A 22,885-nucleotide genomic window follows, 5' to 3' on the forward strand; every position below is an offset into this window, starting at 1 on the left:
TAGCAGCCTACCGCACGTGCGTAAAGAGGAAGCTCGCAAACGTACAGACGCGAAAAGAGGGAACAGCGAGAAGCGTTTCGTATGGACATCCTAACGGCACAGGCAAAAAAACCAGAGGCGGAATGACGACCAGCGCCTCTGGCGTACTTTGTGGTTGTAGTGATCTTTTTTTTTTTGCGACGGCGTCTATTTGAAGTTCATTAAAAAAGCACTGAAAAGAAAAAAACAAAACCCAATAGTAATCTGAACTTTGATGCCACGCTACGGTCACTTGTAACGTTACCTTTATCCAGTCATAGGCTGGCGCGCATCGCCGTCACTTCCACCTGCAATAGTTCTGGCGAGCGCCACTACGCGCTGATGCGGTCAGCAGTGATGTAGCGACTTTATTGCGTGATTAAAATGATAAATCTTTTGATATTGGTGCTTAGACCTATGCTAAAATTATCCCCAGCAATCAGCCTACGCAACCCGCAAGTAAAGAATGAGGGGGTTGAATAGTGTTTGAGTGCCCCCGTTTTAACGCTCTTTGTTGTCATATACCCTACACTGCCAGCCATATACTTGCTGGTGAGCCTCCTAGTTAGCCAAAAAATACCTGAGAACTTTTTTCAAGGAACGCTCCCTGGTTGCCAACATATTCCCTTCCAGAATGTTGTAAAGAGGCATGACTACCCAAAAATGCAGTGTCAAGGCAAGGACGTCAGCCTTTGCACGCCCGTGCAATTCCATAAAGGAGGTGCTTCCTCTTTTCGTTGAAAAGGTCTGTTAAGAGAGAGAGCTCGTTAAATTCACGGCAGGCAACACAAACTCATGATGCAGGCTGTTGGTGTCGAGGTCTGTTAGCAAAAATAAGCCGAGATGGGAGTAAATGGCTTGTCCTCTAGCGCACGCCCTGATGGGGGTTTTAAAAACACCGTCCGGACGGAGTAAAAAATTTACTCCCCAACAGGACGGGGTTTTTCGATGGCCAGAGGGGAGTTTTTGTTTACATCGATAGAGGAGCTTTTCCAGGTAAATATGGGAGTAAATTTTTATAACCATCAAAAAGAAAAAAATGCTTTTCGCTCTTTAATTAAATTAGCATCGAAACACGAAAACTGGATCACACGTAAACAAACATGCACACAACGTTCGCAAAGTAATACAACACTCACACTGACAACTCCTCGACACCAGCGCTTCACAACCAAACTTTGGTCACCGAGTATATATAGGCACCACATCTTGACCTCCATTGTGGCTCAGATGGGACACTTCTTTTCCCCGAAATTAAGCATCAAACATTCATGGCGTACGTGTAAATTTGTGATGAGCTTATAGATACCACTGAGGCACACCTATCTTTTACTATAAACCCGCCAACATTCAACGCCTTCTTAATTAGCGAATTTTGATTATCAGCTGGCACTCTGTCGCATGGGATGTATCCGCTTTAGCAGTACTGTGCGTGAGTCTGTAAAATGCACATAATCGTACACGAACCACGAGCGGCCGTGCACGAACGCTTCAGCGGCACACATTCACGAGCAACACCGGCGAAGAAATGCGTCGCCCCGCCGGTATACCACGTTGTGGCCGACGGCGTCGCTAGGCCTATCCCAGGAGTACGGCACTAGGGTGGCTAGAATGGGGAGGTGTGAAAAGCGGCCGCGAAAACCGGTCCCCAAATCGCGCCGATGCCGCAAGGGGCGCTGTACGCAGAGGCGCGGGGAGTCGAGCAGACGACGTGCCGCGTAGCGCCGCTCATGTACGGCAAACCTGTCTCGCGCTATTAGCTTGCAACAGTTTGCTGCGTTAATCGTCTTTTTCCTTTTCTCTTTCATCGGGTGCAGTAAAAAAGGGCACACTGTAACATCTTCCGCTCCTAGTAAAAAACAGCGCGAAAACTACGAAGACGAGACAGATGAAACAGGACTAGCGCTGTCTCGCCCTTGTAGTTTTCGCGCTGTTTTTTACTATGAATGTGTACCAACAAGCTCACGTTCGTACGCTTCTCATCTTCCTCCCCTTCTTTACTGATTTTCGTGAAGGAATGCATGCGAGAAAGAATATATCGGAGTAACATGCGGTGCGCACCAACCAGCAAATGTCGATTGGTGTTACTTCCTTGAAAGAAAAAAATTCGTTACACACAACATGGATAATTTAAAAAAAACATGTGAAGCCAAGGGTAACTTGAAAGTTAGATTAAAAAGTAAACATCGAGTAAATGAAAATGATAAATGAGCAAGCGGTCATACTGTCAGATGGAATTTATGAAAAAGATAACCCTCGCGGTAGTAAATATCTGGATCTGAAGTAATGCAAAAGATCGATCTAGACAAAATGGATTTGCAACAAAGAAAAGGGAAAGAAAAATAAACCATCTCAGGAATCTTTTCGTCATATTTATATAACCGAATACAGCATAACAGACATCCCTCTGAATATAAGAACAGTAACTTATTGTTAATCATATCTTCTGAAGTGGAGCTACGAGGTACATTTTTTCTAATTGTAATATCGGCGACAGAATAAAAGGAAGTGGTCCGTTGTTTCAATTGATTGCAAAATTTGCACAACGGCCGGGGACGCCGTGAGACCAGCATTATATAAATAAAAATTCACGCGTGGAATTTGACCGCGTAATCTGCTGTAAGAAACTTCTAATTGTCACGATGCACACCGCTGTTTATTCCAGCAATACCTTACATGTACGAAGTTCTTAAATTTATCCAGTGATAATTTGCCAGTGTCGCTTTGCAAACAAGCATTTCTATACCTTAAAGCTGTCGCATAAGCCGTATCTGGTAAATTAGGAATCAGAGCTCCACATAGAGATACTGAGGCTCATGAATCCACCATTTCATTTAGATACAATCCGCGGTGGCCCAGTACCCTCAGCAACCAAATTTTTTGTAAGTTTGCAGGTATTAGATAACGAAACATGCTCAGGGGTGTTGAATTCGCTGCCGTATATAGGAAGTGCTGAACATACCGAAAGATAATCTTTAACTATAACTGGTGTTTATTCATTTGACGGGAGCTTGCTAAAACAACAGCCAGTATTTCTGGAATTAATATAGGTGTATATATACGATGATAAGAGGAAGACAGAAAAAAAAGCGCTAATTTCTGCAACCCAATAGGGAGCACGGCTAAGCGCCTTAGGTGTACGATTGGGAAGTCGAATTTAAAAAGACCACTGAAAAGAGCGAGAGATGATGCCTAACCCAACGTTACTAGACTAGGTTAGCAACCTAGTCTAGTGACGTTGTCCTAACCTTACCCTCTACCGATGCATAAGTCGCGGTTTGTTTATTGACATAATGAGTTGTATTGCTAATTCTCATGTGAGCAAGGTAATTGTGTACTGGTAATTTAATTACAGAAATGGCATTTGTTTAGCATTAGGAGAAAAAAAATATCACGACATTGTGTGCGAAGGATCGAACTGAGCTTACTTGAAGAGCCAATATGTTATATTTTTACATTGAGTAGTTCTAGCAGCGCTAATGTGAATATAATCTGAGGGGTGTTCACTCACGACCATGCAATGTGCTTCAAAGAATAAACTAGGTTTTTAAATGAAAACATATAATGATTGTCTCTTACGCGAACTGTATATCTTTAAAAATGTACGTTTTAATTGTTGGTGTCTCTAATCTAATTACAGACCATGGTAATCGCGCTATCCATATCTAACACGTTGTTTGCAACGAACATTAGAAGTCCAAGGCACAAGCGCGAATCATTCCTGTCTAATAGTATTAGAGGTTTCATTTTTTAAGCTGCGTCGCCAGAGAAAAAGAACAACAAGAAAACGGCGCCCCATACCGGGATAAGGCGAACATACATTTTGTTCATCATTATCGTATTTCTTCGCAATTCAGTTCTTTGGTTTCAGAGTTTTCGTAGCAGCCAGGAACGAAGCACCAGCGTTCAGTTCTCTTCGTTTTATAGGGCATTTTCACCACAGCTCACTAATGCATGACTCGTGTACAATAAATAACGCGTAAATGGTGAAAAGAAAAAAAAGTCACGCCGCGTTTCCTTGTGGTAGCCTTCCAACGGGCAATCTGCGACAGCGGCGGCTGTACCCGCGCCCCCTGCAGCAGCGCCCCTGGCGGCATCGGCGCGCAGAGGGACCCTCTCTGGCAAGGGAAACGCGCGGCGCTCAGCACACCTCCCCATTCTAGCCACCTTAACGGCACGGCTATACGATGAACGACAGCTCGCGATCACAAAATACTTGCTGCTGTACAGTTTTCGTCGCCGTTTTTTTACACACACACTGCCGCTATCCGAGTCCGCTGTCCGCGTTAAGCTACGGAGCGATGCACTTACAACGAACGAGACGGCTCGTAGCCGCGGTTCCTGTTGCTCGCAGTACATCGGCGGTCGCACGTTGGTTCAATCTGTCTCGTATCGGCGCTCGCCTTCTCGCTAGACGTTTGACAGCGGTGGTTGCATGGCGCAAAAGAGACAATTTAAGCTTATTCATTCCAGCAGCTTTTATTTTCTGTGAAACATATTCTTTGCTTCACCGGTGGCCGGCGCGAGCTATTAGAACTCACCACGGCGACCGGTGAGGCGGTGCGAGTTCGCTACGTCGCCGGCTTGGTACCGACGACGTAGCGAAGCCTTCTTACCGCTTAGAAGTTGCAGCCGGTGAAACATCGTTTCGGTGACACTCCGAGAAGCAAGCGTTGCCGGTGGTCGGAGCGAGCGCGTCGCCGGCGCAGCTCTCACACCGGCCGCCGGCCGGCTTGATGCCGGCGACGTAGCGAAGCCTACTTCTTACTGCTTCGAAGTTTTAGCCGGTGAAACTCCAGAAACAACCCGCTGACGATCGCAACAGCTTACTTTTGTTACCGATGAAATTATTCTTCGCACTTCTTCGTAACTCGGCACGTTGAAGCGAGGTATCCGTGGCGTGTCGGAGGCTTGCACTCGTGTGCATGGGCATTGCCGCTTGACGGGAGAATAAACACGGGACAGCCAGCTCGATGTGTTCGCGGTCGGACGCTGGCGCGAGTTGAACTTGTCTCTGACCAGAACGGTTCAGTGGAGAAAATAGTCCTACACGTCTACACAAACCAACCGGCCGTCGCAAATGCTCGCTGCACTGATAACTTCGTTGTCTGTCGACAAATGCTCACACGGTGACCCACACAAGGCACTGGAGCTTCACACCGGCGTGCTACACGCACATTCACAGACGCACGCACGTCACGACCAAAAATGGTTTTTAAAACTCCCATAGGGAGTTTTTAAGCACGGCACGCACGTCACGACCAAAAATACTTTTTAAACCTCCCATAGGGAGTTTCTAACCACGTGACCTAAAACACCGTGGGGAGTTTAACAAGGTCATGTCGTTCATAAACTCCCTCATTAAGCAAGGGGCGTTTTTCGACGACATGTGCCGACTTCACTCCGCTACCACGGAGTAAATGATTGGGGCATGGGGGTTTTGGGGGCTCATGTGCTGGAAAAGCTCCCATCTCGGCTAATTTTTGTTTACAGTGGTGCGGCGTATCGTGCTGCGTTGCGCGACACGCACTTTAAAATTGATTTTAAATATTTTCTAGGCTATATCAGGCGTTGATTCTTTGCAGATGATGCGCGCGTGTCCACACAAAGTCTGTCCCACAATTTGTCTCGCCTTCAAAATTTTGTGTCAGTACTTCTTGATGACGTAAAATTCACCGGAGTCGAGTTACCGATATGTAATGAACAGTGAGAAGAAGGGGAAGCGATGGGCGCTCGCTTTCACTTAATCGCAATCGCACGTAACGAAGTCAACAGACCATAATAAATCGCCATAAAGTAGCTGTTCCATTTTGTAAAACGAAAACGTACTCTGAATCATTTTTACCGCACACCGCAATCGAGTGGAACCACCTTCACGCTGAAATCGCATCCCCGACTCTCAACATTTTCGCGAAGCACTAACCAACGCTGTTTAAATGAAAGCCTATTTAATCCTTATTGTTATCATTACTTGCTTTATGTCTTTTTCCTTATGTGTGCACATGTACGTATTTCGTCCCCCCCCCCCCTACGTAATGCCCTTGGCCTTGAGAAGTAAATAGAATAATTAAATAAAGATCACAGGGTCCGGTGCATTCACCTAAGATGACTGAAAGGCCAATGCATTCTTTTTTTCTTCTCAGTCGTCGTATTTATCCTGCGACGCCGCCCACTAACGCACCTAACGTGGTTTTGCACTGCCCCCAGCATCGGACGCAAGTTGTCTGCACCTCAGCTGGTTTTGCATTACCTATGTGATCGGCCCACCTTTGACCAAGCGACGATGTCATTTAATTAATTAAGTCATAACGTGACGTCATAAAGACGTCACAAATTTTCGCGATTTGTGAGGTCATGGTGACGTCGTATGTGGAGGTCATCACGTGATGATTTTTACAGCGAAAACTGTTATGAGATTATTTCACCGGCCGTTTTTGGCGCCGTAGTTGTCCGCCGCCGCCGCCGGTGTCCGTAACCACTATCGCACGAAATAAGAAAAAAAAGGAAATAAGAAAAAAATTCCAGGATGGAACGAGGTTCGAACCTGGGCCCTCTGCGTGGGAGCCCAGTGTTCTACCTCGGGGCCATGCCGGTGCTTGAAACTGCTTGCAAAAAGACCTGCGATAATTCTTCATCGTCAGAAGCCACAGCATCAACAAAGTGCACATAATGCCTTACAGGTGTTTAGCGAGTACCACGGTTCTCCGCAGAATGTTGAAAAATTGCATAGTGGCTGCTTCCCTACTTCACAAAAATTATGATTTATAGCGTAGTGGGTTCCTGGCAAGTGCACTTCTATTGGTTGCCAAGGAAGCCCATAAGGCTCCCACGATCCATTTCCTCAGGCTCTCAATAAAGTTAATTCCTTCTCTCTCTCGCTCTCCGTTTCTCCGGTTAACGTATGTTATAAAGCGTTGGTGGGACAGTTAAATAACGACCGGGCGTCACACAATATGAATTACGTAACTAGTGGGTCGTTTAAAGCTTCCAACACATTACAAAGGGGTCAGCCATAATTTTTCATCGTCATCAACCACCGCAATAACAAAGTGCACATAATGCCTCAAATATGGTACCTCGCTTCTCCGCAGAATAACGAATAATGTTGTGATGGGTGCTTCCCAACTTCCCAAAAATTATGATTTGTGGCGTAGTGGGTACGTTGCTAATGTACTTGTATTAGTAGTCACAAGAGAGTTTATAACGGGCTCTAGAAATTCCGCTCTTCCAGCTTTAGCTGTGACTGTGCTGCGCTTTCAACGCAGGCCTGGCGTTTTTTTTTTTTTTTTGTATCACATCGTGTTGGCGCCGACGCCGCGAGACGCCGACGTGGGATGCCGGTCAATTTTCGCGTTTGATGAGGCATCTAACGATTTCGCCATAAAATAAATAACTAAGAAAAACACAGATAGACTGAATAGTTTTCTTAATTGGATAAAGTAACGAGATATAATTACGAGGCACACGCTTGCTTCTTTTCTTGTAGTCAGTTTTCTTTATGGCATCTCCTTCGCAGCTCCACCGGCGTTTCGTGAAGGGCTCGGAGATGGATGCGCATCTTGCAACTGCTGGGCTTCGAGGGCACCAGGAGCTGGGGAAGGCGACTCCTTGTCGGACTCGGCGGACTTTTGAGGTTCCAACGTAGGCAAGACCTCTTGATGGGCCCCTGTGCGACCGACGCCTTGCGCGACGGCAACACGACTCGATCTAAGAGGACGAGCTGATAGCGCATCAGGGTCTCCGAATCCTTGGGTCCCCAATCAGGCAGTGGCTGCGTAGCCTCGGACCAACTCTGCAAATGCCGCAGTGACGGTAACGCGACGACTGTGTTGTGACGGTGGTGCTAACAAAGAGCTACTGCTGTCCACCTCTGTGAGTGCGGCAGTGAGGGTAGCGTAATGGCTGTGACGTGGCACTGAAGGTAATAAAGTGTTGTTGATTGTACACGCCAGCAATTGCGTATGACAGTAAGACGCCGGTAAAGTGAGGGTAAGATGACACAGCAACATGATGGCTGTGACGGAACAGCGACGGTAATTAAGGCCACGGCCTGCCTGTCGACCTTTGTGATTTTGACAGTTACAAGAATATTATGGTAGCGTGCCCGGTAATGTGACACGGGAGTGATGACATAAAGGGCCCCTTTGTCCACCTTTGTGATGGCAGCAGTGAGGGTAATATAACGGTAATATTAAGGCAATGGCATGGCAGCGACAATATTAAGAGGTCACTGTTTGTCGATCTATATGCGAGTCGGGCAGTAAAAGTAAGACAGCGGTAACGTCAATCTTGTGACGCCATTAAGAGGGTAATGAAGGGCCGCTGTTTCTCCATCTCTGCGAGTGCAGTATTGAGTGTAATAAAGGGTCGCTATTGGCCCATCGCTGTATTTTTGATTAGACAATAACATCCTTGTTCGTTGGAACACTTTAAATGTTTGTATCTGAATTCAAGATTATCTTTATAATACGAGGAAATCGTTTCTCCAGACGAAGCGTGCTGTACGTGGCTGACCGAAATCACGCAAATGTCTTGCAGAATACTCTCCAGCAAAGACATCTGTGCGCGTGACCATGTTGGCTTTGTTCTCTCCGAGTTTAAACTTTAGAATTTAGAATTAACAAACAGTACGTATAAATATTCACATATGAGCATAGAGGTACATAGAACTCGTTAATAAAGCGAAACTCCCTATAATCTTCTTTTCAGCATTTTGAGATATATTCACTCAGTCGGCTTCTTGAGGAGTAAGTACAGCGTAGTCAAAACTGGGCTGAACCTGGACACATTAAAAGGCATTGCGGCGATGAAATTACCGTATTACATTTTTGCTGCGCAGAAAAAGAAATAACAGGTCTGCTACTGCCGTCAACGGCTTTAGTAGTAGGCCCGGTACCCGCAAATGGTAAGCCTACCGCCAGACGAAAGCTCTAAAAAGAAGAGTTTTCGTTTGCCTGTAAACTTCTTACGGACTGCGGAGCGGTACGGTTGTCCGGAACCGTTCACGGCAGAGACTTTACAGTGGATGGATGGATGGATGCTATGAGCGTCCCCTTTATAACGGGGCGGTGACATGTCTGCCACCAGGCTCGAAGGATAAAAAAAAAAGAAAAAAAAAAACTTCCTTGTTTCATGTTGTCCTAATGCCTTATCTACATTGATTAAATCTGTTATTATAACAAAAAATATAAATTCACAGTCCATCTCTCTGCCTCTTAAGGCAGAATAACCTTTTTTCCCCCAATTATTTATTTTTGTACTTTATCTCTACTTTTCTGCCACCAATACTCTAACCGTCTCTTACTTATTTCTATCGCGGGCGTGTTCAGCTTTCCATTGTTGTCCCTAAAACCCAAGGCTTCATGTAGACTCGTGCCCACACGTATACCTGGGTGAATATCGCCACATTCAATCAGTACATGTTCCATCGTTTCCCTAGTTCCCCCGCAGCATGTACATAGTTCTTCTTCGTTACTGAATCTCGCTTTATAACTACGCGTTCTCAGGCAGCCCGACCTTGCTTCAAACAGTAAAGCGCTTCCCCTTGAATTATCATAAAACCTTTCCCTCCTTATTTCGTTTTTTCCTTTTCGGTAGTTACTCAGAGCCGGCTTCTTTTCCATCGCTGTCCTCCAATAAGTCTTCTCCGCCTCTCTGACCTTCGCTTAATGCTCCTTGTTGCCATAGCGCCCGCACTGCCAGCCGTATATTTACTGGTGAGCCTCCTAGTTCTTTTTCTCCACTGCGTGTCAACGCTTTTTCTATACAAATACCTGAAAACCTTCTCTGCCCATCTACTCTTCTTCATTTTCCTCAGCCTCTCTTCGAATCTCATTTTGCTCTGCGCTTCCCTCACTTCAAAGCCTGTCCATCCCATATCACCCTTCACCGCCTCATTTGTCGTCTTCCCGTGAGCGCCCAAGGCGAGGCGGCCCACCGTCCTTTGATTTACATCCATTCCTGATTGCACCTCTGACTTCATGCACACCACTGAGTTCCCAAATGTAAGCCCCGGAACCATCACACCCTTCCACAGCCCTCGAAGCACCTCGTACCTATTGTATCCCCATAAAGCTCTGTGCTTCATAATTGCAGCATTCCTCTTTCCCTTTGCTACCGATGCTTTCTCTTGTACCTCCATATATCTATCCCCCTCATTTACCCATACTCCGAGGTACTTGTACTCGCTTACCCTCGGTATTTTTGGCCCTGTATTAAGACCGTATGGTCTCCGTGATCATTGAATATCATCAATCCACATTTTGTTGCACTAATCCTAGTCCTAGAGCCTCACATTCCCTTCCGCATATATCTGCCAGTCGGCTGTATATCATCTTGACTGTCCGCAAATAAGACAATATCATCAGCATAAAATAGACCTGGAAGCTTCTGCTCAACCATCGCTCCGACCTGTTTGTTGTGACAAATTAAATCCAATGTTGCTACCTTCTAGCGCTTTTTCCATCCTCGCCATGTTACAGCATGATAACAGCGGGGACAAAGGGCATCCCTGTCTCAGCCCCTTGCTAATTTCAACGCTGTCCTTGCTACTTATTCCTTCCCATTCTATACAAACTGTATTTTCTCGGTATATTTCTCTCAAAAGCTGTACACAGTCGTCACCTATGCCCACTTCCTTCAATATATCCCACAAAATTTCCTGATTAACGTTGTCATACGCCCCGGTGATATCTAGATAAGCTACGTATAAGGGCCTGTTTTCTATTTTAGATATTTCTATACACTGGGTAAGAACAAACAGATTATCGTCTAGCCGCCTGTCGATTCGAAATCCATTCTGAAGTTCTCCCAAAATATCATTTTGTTCTACCCACGCTTCTATTTTTAATTTTACTGCCTGCATCGCCAACCTGTATAGCACCGATGTAATTGTTAGGGGTCTATACGAGCGAATGTTATCTTTTTCTCCCTTGCCTTTATAGATTAAGTTCATTCTACTTTTTCGCCAACTGTCTGGTATTTCCCTCTCCTGTAAGCACTTTCTACGGCTTTCAGCAGTGCTTCTTTAGTTTATGTCCGAGTTCGTTAATGAGGCTGACGGGAACCCCATCTAAGCCCGGAGTAGTGCGCTTAGGAATTTTTCCTTCGGCCTTCTTCCAATGAAATTCTCTAGTACTACATCTTCGTCGGTTGCTCCCTTTGCGTACTTTTACTCACCGTGGGAATCCCCTGGGGACCTTTTTAAACGAATCGGATTTATCTTTCGAATGTAACCTAGCGCTTCATATCCTTCGAATTTATTTCCTCCTTCATCTACCATATGTTGTGCATGTGACAGACTTCCTACCCAGCGCTTTTAGGTTGGCTCTAAAATATCCTAGGCGCGGCCTTCTCTTTTCGCGAATCTCTGTCATCCCAGCGTTCACTTCACCTTTAATTTTGCCTCGACTAATTCTGCACAATGGCTTTTTGCTCTAAATATATTTCCCATATTGGGTTAACTTCGTCCTGTGGCCGCTTCTCCTTTTTTGCCTGTCTGTGCTCCCGTGATGCCTGACGTCGCATCTCGATCGCTTCCCGGATTTCTTTGTTCCACCAACTTTTTGGCTTTTCTTTCCCTTCCAACAAATAGTTTTTCTTCTCTATTTCCATTTCTTTCGTGATTACATGTAGCAGCTCACTATACTTCCAGTCTTTGCCTGGTAGTTCGTCTAGTTTTTCCTCGACTCTTGCGGCTATATTTGTTATTTGTTTGTCATTTAGATACGAGCTGCCAAACTTTGATTCTATGTTCTTATTTTCAGTTTTATATCCCATTTGTAATATTATGCGTTTATGATCACTACCCAAGCTGTTAATGCCTTCTTCGTCTATTCTCATGTCTCTAAGTTTGTCATATATTCCTTCTGTCATGAGACAGTAATCAATGCTCGATTGCCTGTTTCCGACTTCCCACGTGATCTGCCCCTCACACTTAGGCCCCACGTTAACTATCTCAAGACTATGTTGCTCGCAGAGATCTAGCAATAACTTGCCATTGGTGTTTGAATATCCGTCAAGGTCATGAATGTGAGCGTTCATGTCCCCTAGAAGGATTATTTCGGCATCATGACCAAATTCTTTAATATCGGTGCTTATGCATTTCACTATCTCCAGATTCTTTTCTCTGCAGTTATTCCCCGTCCACAAGTAAGCTACACCTAGCCACGTTTTCTTTCCACCTACTGTGCCCGAAACCCATATGTGCTCTGAACACGTTTGTTTCACTCTCTCCCATTTTGTTCTGCTATGAATTAGCATTCCAACCCCCCCACCTCTCCTTTCTGATGTGATCCTGTTACATCCTTCCCAAACATAATTTTCAATATGTGGTGGCTCTTCCAAGTCTCTAAGGTGTGTTTCTGTAACCGCATAAACACCTATCTGTTCCTTGTTTAACTGTCTCTCAATCTCTAACCATTTTGCCTTTTTTCTGCCACCCTGCATGTTAATGTAACTAATTGCAACACGCGCCTTCTCCCTTCTTTTACCTTTTCTCTGTTTTTTCGCTATACTACCTGTCAAAGAGTCCCCCTGGTTGTTTTCCTCATTACAAGCTACCTTGGGCACCGAAGGGCCCGCGTGCCCCCCAAAAAAGCTACTGCGCGTCCTGCAGTGTCATGGCTTGTATAGCGACATCTGGTGGTCTGTGATTCATCTACAATACGTCTGAAAAACATTCAGTTTACCGATGTTCTAGTCAAAGAAAAATAATGAAAGTGCGTTGTGTTAATGATTACCTCACTGTCAGTGCTTTACAACAGCCTTTAAGTAGAAGATGCAAGTCCACGCAATATTAGCTCTGCGTGCCTCTGGCTAGGCCTTCCAACATTAGATGGCGCTACCAGCGTTGTTCCTGCCAGAGATAATCATATCGTGATTTTACGTCCCAAAGCCACGATATGATTATGAGCGACGCTGTAGTGGAGGCTTCGGAAATTTCGACCGTCTGGTGTTCTTAAACGTGCTCCTAAATATAAGTACACAGGCCTCTAATATTTCGCCCCCCTCGAAATGCGACCGCCGCGGCCGGGATTCGATCCCACAACCTTCGGATCAGCCGTCTAGCACTACAACCCCTAGACCGCCGTGGCGGGTGCCTGCCACAGGTTTCTCCGATTACGCCGTACCCGCAAAACGGTAAGATGTCTAAGTACAAATTAAAATTACCTGACCTCCTTTTCGCGGTGCGTGAGGACAACTGAAACGTCACGCCGCACATATACGTACCGACAAAATATTAGAAGCAATTGCGCTCTCGCGTGGTGTTTGCACATGAACTGTTTGCTGACGCCTGGTAACTCACCCCCTGGCACTTGACGAAGTGTACGACACCGCCGATGAACATGGCACAGACGGGCACAGCGACAAGTGCTGCACCGATGACATGTACCCAGTCAGGATAGACGTAGGCTCCCAGTGTGAGCGGTCCACTCTCGAGGAGGCTGCTGATGCAGATAATCTGGCATTCGGGAAAGAGAAATTCTGTTGAGATGATTGAGCAAAGTACAATTTTGCGAATATGTCTTCATAAATATAAATATAATAATGATATTTGGGGTTTCACGTGCCAAAACCACGATATGGATATGAGGCACGTCGTAGTGGAGGGCACCGAACGAAGATTTCGACCTTCAGGTGTTCTTTACCGTGCACTGACATCGCACAGTGCACGGGCCTCCAGCGTTTTGCCTCCATCTAAGTGTGACAGCCGCAGCTGGTATCGGACCCACTACTTTTCGGTCTGCAGTTGAACATCGTTGCCACTGTAACCCCCATGCGGACAACTCTAAATATCCGTCGTCCATCTTTTCATTGTGCTCACCAATACTTATTCTAACTTGTCGACCTTCAATAAAGAAATATGAACGGGAGGAAACCGTAAAGCAAATCAAATTGATCACATAGACAATGCGATTTGTAATGCACACTGACAGTATGTTCCGCAGTTTTACGCGCATATATTAACACAATTACAATAGCGCTATAAACATTGAAAAATTACCGTGTGACTGCACATTTATGCTGCAAAAGACATAGTTCAGTCTCCTCGTGTAGTTTCATTTCGGAATGGCCCTCCCGATATCATTGTATGCATTATAGATCGCGATAATTTTTCGTGAACGTTTATATGAATACATACTATACACTTCTCGTTGATATACAGTATAGAGATTTTGCTTTGATTGATCCCATATTTTCTTCCTTTTTTTATGGATAGCACATTACTCGATTCGCGCTCCAGTCTTGAGATTCTGTTATAATTGTAGTTTTTTGTTTTCCTTCACTACCGCAACACTGTTGCGAACACACGTATTGCTGTTACACTGTTTACGCGTCTGTCTACCCCTCTTCGTGAACACGGCTTGCCAGAAGATTGTTCCACAAACAGCGGTGGTTACGCTAACTTATTAAAGTATACCTGACTGGGCCAATTGGTTATTCCTGCTGAAGACAAACGGCACAGAAAAGCGCGGCTACGAAAAGCAAACACGCAGGCCACGAGCTGTTTTCTTTTCAAAGCAAACAGCGCGTGACCTGCGTGTTTGCTTTTCATAGCCGTGCTGTTTTGCGCTGTTACGATAACGTAAGTTTTCAAAATAATCTTCCGCAAACTCACCAATAGCAGGACTGGGCACAAAAACTTCCAGCAAAGTTCTACTGGTGATCCCAGAGGCGAATCAAGCATGAACTCCGCGTCCGTGCTCAGCCTATTTATGCCTGAAAAGGAGAGAGAAAGAAGGAAATGCCTAATTGCACCGTGGCAGGCTTCATGTCAATCAATCAATCAATCAATCAATCAATCAATCAATCAATCAATCAATCAATCAATCAATCAATCAATAATCAATCAATCAATCAATCAATCAATCAATCAATCAATCAATCAATCAATCAATCAATCAATCAATCAATCAATCAATCAATCAATCAATCAGCCTCGAAACCTCCAGGTGAAATACTTTGTAGATGATATTTCAATCTACAAAGCAAAAGGTGGATGCCGGCTCAAGATAAGCTGAACCTACACGTGGGTCACAGGAACTGACCTAACAAAATGCAAAGAAAGCAAACCAACGTGAGATACTTAAAGGAAAATTTGGTGTAGTACAATGGCTGATCGATCACGAGCGCTCAAGTTAAAAAGATCATTATCTTTATTTTTTCATACTTCTCTATGCTATATATTGCCACGCGCGCTCTACAATATAGCCATACAATATATGTATGGCTCTTGCCCGGTGTAAAGGGCAGATTGTGATTTCGAAGAGAAATAGCACAGGTCATGTGGCTTGATTTACAGTCTCAATTTTCGGGCACGCGGGGACGATATGTAATATCGAGGACACATGCAAGGCACACCTATTTAGCTAACGCTTTTTCTACTAAGTTTCTTAGTCGAAACGATACAAAAATGCCGTTGTTTTATTTGCCTGTTTGATTCTACGTGCCTTGAAACAACCAAGAAAATTATTCAAAGGCGCCTTGTTAGCAAGATACACGAATAAAAATTATATATATTTTGGAAAATGGGCCGAGGATTGGCTTCACTGCACTGCACCACAGAAAGTGCCCTAACATCTCCAGTCCTCGCTGCAGAAATGTCTCTTTGAAATTTAGACAATAAAGCGCTAGGAAGTGAGTCCGTAAAAAAATTACACCATCTCCCACTAAAGGGAGCCATGTGGGGGTGCGAACCAGCGCATGGGTCGACTTAAAGTTCCGTTCATGACGGGCACCTTGCCTGATGTTAACGCCTCCTTGCAAGTGGAGCACACCATGAATTCACTGTAGTTGCTGTGGCGGTTACTCGTCCCGAACTCTTGTTGGAGCATGCCACGCGGGTTCATCGCGCGTCTGCAGAATCTCGTTCCCCGACGCCATCGCGTGATTGTTGAGAAAGTGTAAGGGGGAGAGGCCACAGCGTCTTACCAAGCCCCTTAAACAGGCCCGAACGCGCTAGCCAAAGAGAACACAGCAAAATGAATCAGGGTAGCTTAACTGCGGTGCTCCCAAATGCTTGTTTCATGGTGGACTAGCCGAGCTCGTCTTTGAGCGGTACAAACTGTATGGACGAGCTCAGCTCGTCTTCGGTAGGGAAAGGGTTAAAAACACACAAAAAACATCTTTATGTTGATTTCAGCACGAATGTACATTGTAGCTTACGTAATTTGATCACACAGTATCAGAATATTAAAGGGACCACCGCACAGACTGTCTAGCCTTGGTGGGACGCATTACATTACAAGTGGTAGTACACGTGTTGTAGCAAGCTGACGTAGTTTGCGGGCATTCGTCTAGTAGAAACTTTAATTTGGTGTTATCTAAATTTAATGTCGAAGCGCTTTAGAAACAGCGCGAGATGCCTCGAAAATCCGAGATGAGGTGTCGATATGGCCACTCTGTTCGACAAGAAAAAGCGAGCGTTAAAGGGACAGGCAACCGGTCAGAACTTGAATTTAATAATAATGTTTGGGGTTTAACGTCCAGAAACCACGATATGATTTTGAGGGACGCTGTAGTGGAGGGCTCCGGAAATTTCGAACACCAGAGGTTTTAACGTGCACCCAAATCTAAGTACACGGGCCTCAAGCATCTTCGCCTCCATCGAAAATGCGACCGACAGAACTCGAATTTAGATAACCTCACTAATGGAAAGACTGTGTATCGTACTGGCTAATACGAGCACTGTTTTCGTTGCGCCGTAAACAACTGCACCGAGAAGAGTCGGTTGCGAGTCCCTTTAACATCAGCTTCTTTTTTACGTAGATAAACGTGCCCAACCGCCAGAAAAATGGCAGATAACGATTAAAAAGTCACATGGTATTATATGCATTCGCCTAAGATAACTCGAAGGCAAAAGCCATCTTCTTCTTCTTTTCTTTCTCAGACGATGTATGAATCCTCCCCCGCCTCTGCCCCCCTCCGAAATCTTTGCGCCTCACGTGGTTTTGCATTGCCTCCACGATCGGAAGCATTACAAACTTTGTGTACCTCACGTAGTTTTGCATTGCCTCCAGGATCGGAAGCATTACAAACTTTGTGTACCTCGCCTGGTTTTGCACTGCCTCCGTAATCGCCCCACCTTTTGACGAAGCGGTGATGTCGTCTGATGACTTCATCATGTGACGTCATGATGGCGTCGCAATTTTTGACGATGGTGACGTCATGACGACGTCATATAGTGACGTCATCACGCAATTATATTTTGCATCCCACGTCTTGGTACCGAGGCCGCCGACGCCAACGGCCAATTTTCGCGTTTGATGAGGAGGCATCGGAGGCTTTCGCTTTAATGATTGTCCCGCGGTATATACACCAGAGCACGTCTGTCTCGCACCCAGGCTCCTGGCGAGCCGAGCGGATACTCTCGCACCCAGACGCCGGGCTGACCGGGCTGCCGAGGCGCGCGCGGGCTGCACCAAGTAAACAGGGCAAGCTGCAGTTCTGAGGCTTTAAAGTGCGAAAAAGTACCCGTTCACGCCACTTCAGCGTGTAAGAGCTCGTCTGGGCACTACTGCGTTGTCTTTGGATGCCAAAACAAGCAGGGCGACAAGAGGATGTTAGCGTTGTCTGCGACGATTACGACGTGCCACGGAAATAGTGCCGGTGTGGTGTTTTCAGCTTCGCCGCGTGTGGATAACTGTGATTCAAGCAAAAAACTAGGAGCCGAGTGAAAATGCGCGAGTAAGTACACTAATTGCGTGTATTCTGCAGTGTGATGCCCACCTATTTCATTTTGCGAACCTAATTTGCGTGACACGCAGCTGGGTTGAAGGCAGGCGCGAGCTTTGTGTGGGGGTGCACTTCATACCTTTGAGCGTTTCCTTGACGAAAGTCTCGTGTAAGGTAGTGCTTTCAAGCCCAAGCAATCAGCATGCTTTGCCACTTTCAACGGTCCCCGCCACGGTGGTCTAGTGGTTATGGCGCTCGACTGCGGACCCGAAGGTCGCGGGATCGAATCCCGGCCGCGGCGGCTGCATTTTCGATGGAGGCGAAAATGTTTGAGGCCCGTGTACTTACATTTAGGCGCACGTTTAAAGAACCCCAGGTGGTCGAAATTCCGGAGCCCTCCACTACGGCGTCTCTCATAATCATATCATGGTTTTGGGACGTTAAACCCCAGATATTATTATTATTATTATTATGCCACTTTCAACGGAGTATTAAGCTTTAGTGATTTGATGGCATCCACGCCTTCGAGATTTCGTCTTCAAAAGGTAATAAATGGCACGGTGCTCCTCAACAGCTGGTAGAATTTCGTGCTTTCATTGCAGTGTTTGATGTCCCCAAATTTATTTGGACACGAGGCATCCAGCTGCACATTATACATATATTGGCACGTAAGTAAACAGTACTCGCGCCAGTGTCCTTTACGTCGCAGGCGTAGCTAACCGGCTTAACTAAGAGTAGCACAGTTTCGCTTGTAATGCATCATCGTTACAAGAATAAAATCGCGCAGGTAGCTTCCAAATGGGATCGTTGAACGATACTGCAGGTTATACTCTCTGATAGCACGCTTTTGTGAGCAAGACGCATTATTGTAAGAGCGCTCGTGAAACAAAAATTACGTTCCGCGAAACTACCCGTAAAGCGTACTCTAATTATTACGCGATGCATGCTGAAATGATCACATTCCACAAAACTTTGTGCACAACTTGTAATATGGCGCAACAAAACATCGTTTCACTCTTTCGCGAGCTGCACTGCAATTACGATTCACGCGTACCACAGTGAGAACGTTTTTTTACAAATGTAACAGCGTACGTATCTGACGAGGTTGCTTCCGCAGCCCACTCAGCACGTACTATATACATTGTGGACTTGCATGAGCAAGGTGTTCTTGATGTTCCAATAAAATCAGCGAATATGTCCAGGCTAGAAAAGACGCGAAACACGCTCTCCGACGGGCTGAGTTTCGGGAGTTTCACGTTTGCTCTGCGTAGCGTCTGCTGGCGTGGCAGCCCGCGCATGTTTTTCGTCGCGTGTGCGATAGATGGCGCGACGCGCGATGCAAATATGGCGATGCGCATGGAATTCTCTGTGTTCTGGTCTATAGTCCGCGTTCAGCAGGATGTAGCTCTCAGCAATGGCAGAAATACAACAGTGAGTTGCTATGAACTGTATTTACACATTGGTGAGGCTGTACAAAGTATAAAGGAAACATACCGTAGCCAATAGCCATGTAGCCGATCTCGAAGAGCGCGATCCATCGAATCAAGTTGCCAGTCACTTCGGTGTCGATAGCAGTCAGCATGTAGAAGCCTCCCTGCGTGTTTCAATGCTGAATGAAGTTACAACTTTATAAGTTTATGCAAAAACATGTGTGTGACTTTCTTTAGTTGCAAGGCTGATTTTTAGTCCACTTTAATTCTTTTGAATTTAAGTGAGAATCATTACACTACACTTAAAAACCACAAATAATATCCCTGTGCTTTCCTTGGCTTGTTGACTATCGGTTTAGTTAGTTGTGTATAATACAGAAAACGAGCTCCGCGGACAATTACCCTTCTTTCGTACTTTGAGTTGCACAGTGTCGATTTTTTACTCTTCAGGTACGCTTACGGCCACATTTTAACGTGATAGCGTTAGAGAGCTCGTTTCGCAGAAATGCCGCCGTCGGTGTCGGCGTCGCTACGCCGCTTGTGAGCGAAAAATCGTCCGTGAGCGAAAAATCGTCCGTGAGCGAAAAATCGAGAAAGATGCAAATAAAATAAACAAGAAGAATCTACCATCCCATTGAGGATCGAATCCGGGCCGTTTGCGCGCCAAGCAGGTGTCCTACCACAAGGCCACAATGTTACTTGCAACTGCTTCGGCAAAAAACAGTACACAAATGCCATGTAGTGGAAGGAGTCTCCTTAACGCATTTTGTTCGGCAGGTGTCACGACGAAAATGAGCCCATTCGGCGATTTGTAGGCGCGTCGGCGAGGCCATCAAACTACGTTTTTTGCGCGACGCCATGCTTCGAAAAAAGGCGGGACAGGGCAGCCATCGGCGCTAAAAACACACACGAACTTTCAAAGAGCGCCCAAAATGGACAATTATGTCCCTCTAGCGGAAAACGTATCAAGACAACGTCTCCTTTATGGCCTCCGAGATGGCGGGCGCGCGGCGTCCCCGCCATCTCGGAGGCCATGCTCCTTTCTAGAGGAGGCGTTGATCAAGCAAACAGCAAACATTAGATAATGTGCTGCCATCTGTGAGGCATTGTGAGAAATGTGTCTCGACTTTAGCACAGGGAAATGCTTTAGATCGAAAACCTGTACCAGTGCCTGTAACATTACTATAGATACATAGCGCGCGCGTGTGTGTGTCTGTGTGCGTAACAACACATATTATTAAGCATGCACTTAATGGTGGAAGTGCGCACTGGGGGCCGGATTTCGCTATCGCATTCAACTCTTAAAGGCGAAGCTTAAGGGTCTCCCAATTTTTGTGATGCGCATTGCAAATGATTATTGCTTCCATTATTCGATAATATACTAAAAATCCGTATGTTTAAGGTATTGAAGTGCCGCACAGACTAAAAAAACGCAATTTTGGAGAGATGCAGATTAATCAATTACACGGAGGGTCAGTTACCCGTTAGATATGAAACGAGTTCTGATAGGAAAGAATGTGAATCAGGAGATTAGATAGGTTCAGACGTCAGAATTTATGCTGATCCGTTATAGTATACAATAAATACATGAAAAGCTTGAAGCCATGTGACATGTATTTAAGTTGATATATTTTGGGCTCTTGGTGTCATTAAAGTTGCAGTATTAAATTGAAGCCTTCGTAGAGAGCTATGCGGGGATTTTTTGCCGTAGATTTGCTTCTATCTCTTGAACATAGTGAGTGAGTGAGTGAGTGAGTGAGTGAGTGAGTGAGTGAGTGAGTGAGTGAGTGAGTAGTGAGTGAGTGGTGAGTGAGTGAGTGAGTGAGTGAGTGAGTGAGTGAGTGAGTGAGTGAGTGGTGAGTGAGTGACGTGAGTGAGTGAGTGAGTGAGTGAGTGAGTGAGTGAGTGAGTGAGTGAGTGAGTGAGCGAGCGAGCGAGCGAGCGAGCGAGCGCACTCATGTTCTGCACCCACACCCAACGTCGATCACCTGCATAGTGAGCGGTATGCCGAGCAGGAATCCGATGCAGCAGGCAACCGCGGCGAGAGTGGTGCGACGCTGACGCAGGTACTCATACCCGTCCTTGAGTGGAGACAACAGAGTCTCCACAAACGCCATCTGCGTGGAAGCGCGAGAGACGGGAGGTTATAATTCGAAACTTCGGGCTTTTCCCAATTTAGTTATCGCCTGAATTTCTATGCGTCTCCTTGGCGTACACGTATCTTAGTGACACCTAGTCAGAGCACTTTTCTGAGTCAGCATGTCATTAAACTTAGTTGATAATTTACACAAAACGAAGAGTCTAATCCTCACTTGTGATCCTACAGTGAGGAGGAAGATCATGGCGAAGAAGACAGCCGCCCAAAGGTTCGGTTGAGACACGGTCGACACCGCTTGCGGGAACGCGATCAATACCAAACCGAGCCCCGTTGTGTACAGGCCGTCAGCATTCATGTCGCCTGCAAAAAGCGCGAAAGATGTAACACCGCTACCATTGAGTTACATGCAAGTATTTGAAATGATTCTTAATGTGAAGAATTCTTCGGGAACCCCTACACAAGGTCTCGCGAAATCTCTCGAAGTGTCTTCGGTTCTCGCCAAGCCTTGCGACGTTTATCTACGGGAACAGCTCGGGAGAGACACAAACACAAGAGACCAACATGGACTGGCTCTGACTTCCAAGTAAACTTTGTTAACATACTATATGAAAAACGAAAACAAAATAGCACATGTGATCACAGCTCATTTATTTGTGCATGAAGACGGGAAGTGAAACATGGAACCGAGATAACAGCAAAAACAGCAGAAAAACATCGAGGAAACCAAACGAACTTATGTTGAGGTTACATGTGTAGCACTAAGGTAGTCTATTTCTTTGTCAGTTAGCGCAATGGATGGTTTACTGATGCAATTGCCTCTGGTTTTAGCCGCAGCCTCAACGATGATGCGCGTGTATCCTGGTGACGCCTAGCTAAAATCTGTGTCTTGTCGAGTGCTTGAGCGCAATTGCATTGCGAGTAACGAATTGCAAGAAACCTTCAGTTTATTTTTGTACTTTTTGTTTGTAAAATGTTCCGTCGCAGTAAAGGCGGTGTACAGAATCGTCGCAAGGACAGTCTGTATTCATAAGAGAGGAACATCGTGGAAGCGATGGGGCACCTATTTTCAGGAGATCCACCATGGAGATCCGCATTCTGAATGACATGCTGCCCAACACCGTGAACACACGAGACCGCCCACCAGACTGGCGATGACATCGACGACAGCGATGACGTATGCGTCTCTGCAAGAAAGAACGAAACATCGATAGATCGCTAGCATCTATCTATAATCTATCTATCTATCTATCTATATCTATCTATCATATCTATCTATCTATCTATCTATCTATCTATCTATCTATTAGATCTATCTATCTATTATCTATCTATCTATCTATTATCTATCTATCTATCTATCCTATCTATCTATCTATCTATCTATATCTATCTATCTATCTATCTATCTATCTATCTATTCTATCTTATCTATCTATCTATCTATCGATTCTATCTTGATCTCGTCTCTCTCTCTCTCTTTTCTATATATATATATATATATATATATATATATATATATATATATATATATATATATATATATATATATATATATATATATATATATATATATATATATGCATGAACTTTTACTGCCGCTTTCTGGCTTAGGACATGGAGTTTTTGTGTAGCACAATATATCTGATATCGCCACTTTGAATCT

The 22,885-nt window shown here is 45.3% G+C and overlaps 1 protein-coding gene across 1 annotated transcript; it reads right to left on the reverse strand.

Annotated features, from left to right (window-relative positions):
* Positions 1–15,054: 15,054 nt before the first annotated feature.
* Positions 15,055–21,246, reverse strand: LOC125760233 (sodium- and chloride-dependent glycine transporter 2-like). Its single transcript, XM_049420047.1, has 3 exons — positions 21,113–21,246; positions 19,189–19,288; positions 15,055–15,068 (listed from the first exon to the last, which is right to left on the reverse strand). Exons 1-3 carry the CDS (start codon positions 21,239–21,241, stop codon positions 15,055–15,057), a joined length of 243 nt encoding a protein of 80 aa, XP_049276004.1. The 5' UTR covers positions 21,242–21,246.
* Positions 21,247–22,885: the final 1,639 nt, after the last annotated feature.

Source organism: Rhipicephalus sanguineus, chromosome 10 (assembly GCF_013339695.2).
Source record: "Rhipicephalus sanguineus isolate Rsan-2018 chromosome 10, BIME_Rsan_1.4, whole genome shotgun sequence".
In the NCBI taxonomy this organism is placed as follows: domain Eukaryota; kingdom Metazoa; phylum Arthropoda; class Arachnida; order Ixodida; family Ixodidae; genus Rhipicephalus; species Rhipicephalus sanguineus.